Source organism: Dendrobium catenatum, unplaced genomic scaffold (genome assembly GCF_001605985.2).
Source record: "Dendrobium catenatum unplaced genomic scaffold, ASM160598v2 fragScaff_scaffold_390, whole genome shotgun sequence".
NCBI classification, from domain to species: Eukaryota; Viridiplantae; Streptophyta; class Magnoliopsida; order Asparagales; family Orchidaceae; genus Dendrobium; species Dendrobium catenatum.
The window spans coordinates 5966660-5972659 of record NW_021318852.1 but is presented as its reverse complement, the minus strand read 5'-3'; the positions used below and the strand labels follow the sequence as shown (position 1 = coordinate 5972659).

Sequence of the window (6000 nt, the reverse complement as noted above, 5' to 3'; positions counted from 1 at the left end):
GCACGTAATACTCTCCTTAGTTTCCAATCTCGTATATATATTGTATGTGTTTGACCTTTTATCCTAATTTTCAAAAAAAAAACTTAAAAATAATATATACTTATATCCAAAACTATGAAATAAACTTAAAATAAATATAATCTATTAATATTATTCTTACACTAATCTCTTAAAATGAGCATTAAAAAAAACTCATTCTGGTTACCAAAATTTTTTCAAAAAAAAAAAATTTTCAGTTCGGAAGTCCTTGACGAGTAATCAAAGCCTCCAGCTTAAAATTATCGCTCCTCGACAAAAACCTCATACACATCGGCGGATTAATTCTCGCAATCGCCAACAGCGACGCCGGCAACGACCACATCCCGTCTCCACATATCATCCCCGCCGCCACCGCCGGCGCAAACGCTTCCGCATGCCGCTTATCCTTTCTCTCCCAAACAAGCAATACGACACTCCCCACGCACATATCAATCGTAAAATAAGACCCCAAATAGAACGGCACCGCCATTCCCATCGCGCTCGGCACATATCCACAGAACCACCACTTCTTATATCTCGCCATTTCCCTCACGCCATTGATGACCATCGCGAAGAGAAAGAATCCGAAGCAGAAGCTAAGACAGTTCTTTGGAAGAGAAGATATCCCATTTACTCCAAGTAAAGCTATTCCACGATATACTTTGGCGTAAGGAGCAGGATACTCTGAATTCTCGAGGCCTAAAGGAAAAGCCTTGTAGAATAACCAGAAGACCGTTGGAGCTATAACGCAGCCCATCGCCGTGCCTATTGCCTGACTGATGAACATGGATCGTGGAGATGCTAGAGTTAGATACCCTGTTTTGAAATCCTGCATGAGATCTGAAGCTGTGGAGACGATGCTCATCATGATTCCGCAGGCGGCGAGGCCAGCGAGAACTCCGCCGTAGTCTTTTCCTACCGATAGTCCGAAGATGAAAATTGCCATTTTTCCGTAGCTGGAGGCGAGGGACCAGTCCGTTAAGCCGCAGCCATAGGCGTTGCAGAAGGCGAGGAGAGGGGCGATGAGATAAGCGGCGAGGATGTGGTGTGGTTTGAGTTGGGGGAATATGTTGGGGACGGTGAAGATTGAAGATATGGCGAGGAGAATGTAGCCGCCGGAAAGAATGGAGCTTGGGATTTCGTCTTTGAGGAAGACGTTGGTGCGGCGGCGGTCGTCGAAGGTCATGGCGGTGGATTCGTAAAGCGGTTGGTCGGAGAAGGGGTGGATTTGTTGCTTGGGAGGATTGTGGAGTTTCGTGTAGATGTCGTTAGAGCAGCGGAACAGGAGGAAGATGAATTGGAAGAGGCCGTCGCCAAGGATCATGGCGATGGAGATGAAAACTTTGTAGCCGTTGAGGCCAAGCAGGCTGCTTTCTTCCAGATTGGAGTCGTACCATTGGCCTTTCTTGGTGGAGATGTAAGGCCAGAGGATCCCCCATGAGATGATGGAGCCTAGGAGGAGGGAGATGTTGATCAGGTATGGGCATAGCATTCCGACGCCCACGTAGGTGGCGGAGAAGTCAAAGTAGAATCTGTGGAATAACCAGATTAAAACAAAAAAATCAATTTTGTTTGATCCTGAAAGGAAAGAAAGATTGAAGCTTTTGTTTGATGAGCTGTGCACCTGTTCTTGTAGGCTTGGAGACCAAATGTAGGAAAACTGTTGAAGCCGCAGTCGCTGCCACCGCTGTAGAACCACTGAAAGAAAGACCAGATGAAGCTACTGGCCAGAGATTTGAAAAGAACAGAGACCTGTTTACTGGCGAGCTTGGCTCCCTGAGGTGTGTGGAAGCTGTTGATCAGGTGCGCTGTGGCTGTTCCACTTGGGTAAGTGAGCTTGTGACCAAGAATCATTATCTGACAATCAATCAAACATGGAAGAATGTTCATGACAGGAAGGATGTAGATATTCTATACTCATTTATTTCAGAAATTTTTGCGATCGATGAAAAGAAGTTTCAGAGTTTCAAATGATACAGACCTTACGAAGAGGAACAACGGAGAATAAACCGACGAAACTGACAGTGAAGAGGAAGAGGATCATCCAGCCCAAGTGGGGATCTTTGGTGTTCAAGTCATCGTTTGCTTCGATAAATTCGGCAGAAACTTGTTTGGACATGCCCAATATGTAGCTTCCAAAGCCACCTGATGCAAATGTAAGGTTAAGAAATATATTATATGGAGTAGTAATAATTTCTTATATGACTTTTGATTTTCATAATTAAACAGAAATGATAAAAATGAAATTTTTAATGATGGTTGTTGTGTGCTAACATATCTATGATGATGAAGATGATTATAACATTTTAGAATTGTATGAAAATTCAAAACATATGCTATAATATCATGGAGAAGATAGAAGTTTTTATGATGAAATTTAGGAAGGGGAAAATCATGGAGTCTAATTCAATTGAAATTGTTCAACTAGTATAAATTTATGATTATAATGATTTGTCCTTTTGTAATTGGTGAATTTGAAATTGCAATGTAAAGACTTAACCTATAAATGATGTCTCTGGTGGTGGAGAAATTATTCTGTGCGGATGCCGAATACCGTCCTGAGACCAATCAGAATGCGTCACGTCAGTTCTTCGTTGTGTACCGTGGCTTGGTATTGCTCGGTACTGTTGATGTGGCTGCACCTGATTCGCCTCCGAACGTAGAGCTATGTCTAGCCTCCGCACAGAATAATTTCTCCTTGTGGTGATAGTTGAAGGTGGTATTAATGATGATGTTGATGGTTGACAAATGGCTATTGATGATAGTTGAATGTCTAGGGTTGAGCATTGTCGAGCATTAGTCGATGGTGAGTGTCTGCTGACTATTCATATGGGATGATGAAAGTTAGTCGTTGAATGACTCCTAGCCTCAACCACTAGGAATTCATTGATACTTTCTTTGGATGACATTTTAAGTCTGATATCCACACTTAAAACCTCTAGGAAGTTTGAGACCATGGGAAATCTCCATCCCCCATAGCTAATATGCCTCTATTGACTTGTACATTGGGTTGCTTTCTATCCTCCAGGGTGGTGCATTCTCTTTTAGTGTGAGGCTATTTTGAAGCCCTCAATGTATAAAAACATAATCCATTTATAAATTTTAGAAGAGGTATTTTGATCATTTTTATCAAAATCTACCAAATTTTTATCGAAGTCCATATTTCATGGCCCAAATTAATACCTTATTCGACCTAGAAAGTGATAAAATGATTCCACCCTCGAATTTATATAGGGCATCGCACACTTTATCAATTTGTTATTGAGGGTGTTAGTGGCTCAACAATTACCCAATAATTGTTGTCAATGCAAAAGTCTATGATCAATAGACAGAGTATAATATCTTGAAGCTCTCAATATCATAAGTTTAACTTTGGCTCCGTTCAGGACAGTTTTTTTGCTATTTTTTAAAGCAACTTTTTAATATAAAAATTGCAATTGAAAGGTAGATCTAATTCTATCTAAAAAATTTCTAAAAAAATTATATTTTTCCCCTTTATTTTGAGACGAAAATGAGAAGAAATTAAGAAGACAAGAAATATCAAGAGATTTAATTACCACTGAAAGCAATGCCAGAGCAAGCCACAACACATGTTTGTATAACAGTATTCTCCTGCCGAGTAAACGGCTTCTTCAGAAATCCAAACTTGTCCAGAACTTTGGTCCATGTCTTCACCAAAAAGAAACCCAACAAGCCTGCTGAGACATTAAGTGAAGGGATAATCCCTGTGGTGAGATTCAGCTTCATTACAATGAAGCAGAGGAAGATTCCGACGATGAAGCTGACGAAAAATGCCCGAAAAGTGAGCTGTTCTCCCCATGTTGGAACCTCCTTGCAATCGAAGAGCTGCTCCACAGATATGTCATCGGAGTTCCAGCGGTGAGTTTCCGCTTCTCCGGTGCCGGCGACAACCATGGCTGTAGAATTGGTGGTGGTGGTGGTGGATGGAAGGAGGAGAGGAGTTGAAGTTGATAAGAGGGGAAAGGGAGACCGCTGGACAAGTGCTGGTTGCTATTAATAGGTGTTGAGGGAGAGAAAGGCGGAGGATTAGTGGTAGTATGGAAGAGAAAGTAGCCGTTAGGTTCGGGGGAGAATACTATGAGGAATTTGCCATGGATACAAAATTGATTGACTAAATATATAATGTACTAAAAAGGAAATTAATTTTGTTTTAATTTGGATGAGATATTCTCATCTAAATTTTCTTAATTTTGAGAAAAAAAAATATTATTTTGAACAAATTTATGGACAAAACGATGCAATTTGAGAGGAAGCTTAATTTGAAACTTCTTGAGTCCATTTGAATGGTCAAATGTATTTCAATTTTTTATTTTCTTTTGGTTTAAATAATTGTCTTGATGAGATGAATTTTGATAAGTATGGAGAGAATAAGGAGGATATGCATATGATGGAGAAGTATAGAGAGAATGAGGAGGATCTACATATGATATTTATTAATTTAGAAAAAGTATATAATAAAGTTAATTCCATGAGAAGTGCTATGGAGAGTTCTAGAAAAGAAAGGAGTTAATAATGCTTATATTCGAGTTATTAAGGATATGTATGCAACATATGTTACTTGTGTTCAAACACAATGTGGTTTAACCAAGTATTTTCCTATATCGGCTGGATTACATCAAGGATTAGCCTTAAGCCCATATCCTTTTGCTTTAGCCATGGATGTTCTCACTAAATATTTGCAAGAGGTTGTACCATGGTGTATGTTTTTGCTGATGATATTCTTCTTGTTCATAAGAGTAGAGAGGGAATTGAAGGTAAACTTGAATTCTGGAGGTCAACCTTAGAGTCTAAAGGCTTTCATTTGAGTATATCTAAAATTAAAAATAAATTGAATATAATTTTAGTAATAATAGATCTAGTGGGGGATTATGACTTTGGGTGATCGAGTCATTAATAAAAGTACTCGTTTTCGATATCTTGAGTCTATTATTCATAGTTATGATGAAATAGATGGGGATATTATTAATAGAATTCAAGTTGGATGGTTGAAGTGGAGGAATGAAATGTGTCTGTTATGTGATAGAAAAGTTCCCCTCAAATTTGAGGGAAAATTCTATAAAATGGTGGTTAGACATGTAATGTTTTATGGTGTAGAATGTTGTTCATTAAAAGAGAAGCATAATATTGAGTTGAGTGTTGCAAAGATGATGATGCTGATGTGGATGAGTGGTTTTACTTTTAGAGTCATGATACAAAATGTGCATCTACGTGAAATGGTTGGAGAAGCTCCAGTGGACGATAAGATTAGAGACAGTCGCCTTAGATAATTTGGTCGCATAAAATGGCAGCTTTCTGATGACCCGGTTAGGAAAGTAGATATATTAGATTTGACTTATGTTAAGAAATATAGAGATAGACCTAAGACATTTATATAATATATTTAATTCTTAACATAACACAATGGAGAAAAATAATTCATGTAGCCGACCCCACATAGTGGGATAGAGGCTTGATGTTGTTATTATTGATGAATTGAATTTCGAGAGCATGAGATTGTTAAGTTTTGAGTTCATTAAGGTATAGAGATATTCAAAATTTTGAGGCAATTTGGGTCAAAAAATTTGTATTATTCAATGAGTATGGATGATTCTTATAAAAATAATTGGAAATCTCACTCTAAAAATTTGTAAGTTGACTCAATTTCATGCATTCTAAATTTCTAATGAAGTATTTTCAATAAAGAGAATTTTTAGATTCATAATGAATTTCAGAGTTGTGCTTCTCATTGTCTAGCGACCATCATCAAGCCAAAACGAATGCTCGCCATCACCAGTGTTTGACGCCAACCTTTAAAGGATATTTCAACAACAATAACATTAACATCAAGCTTTTGTCCCACTATATGGGGTCAGCTACATGAATCTTTTTTCTCCATTGTGTCAAATTTTTCTTTAAAATCTAATAAATAAATATCATTTCTAATATTTTATAACCAAGTCTTTTTAGGTCTACCTCTATCTT

The 6000-nt window shown here is 38.2% G+C and overlaps 1 protein-coding gene across 1 annotated transcript; it reads right to left on the bottom strand.

The window, feature by feature from the left end:
* Positions 1-232: 232 nt before the first annotated feature.
* LOC110097556 (probable metal-nicotianamine transporter YSL8) lies at positions 233-3943 on the bottom strand. The gene is made up of 4 exons (XM_020823996.2): positions 3576-3943; positions 2000-2163; positions 1643-1875; positions 233-1550 (listed from the first exon to the last, which is right to left on the bottom strand). The coding sequence occupies exons 1-4, from the start codon at positions 3931-3933 to the stop codon at positions 233-235; spliced, it is 2073 nt and encodes a 690-aa protein (XP_020679655.1). The 5' UTR covers positions 3934-3943.
* Positions 3944-6000: the final 2057 nt, after the last annotated feature.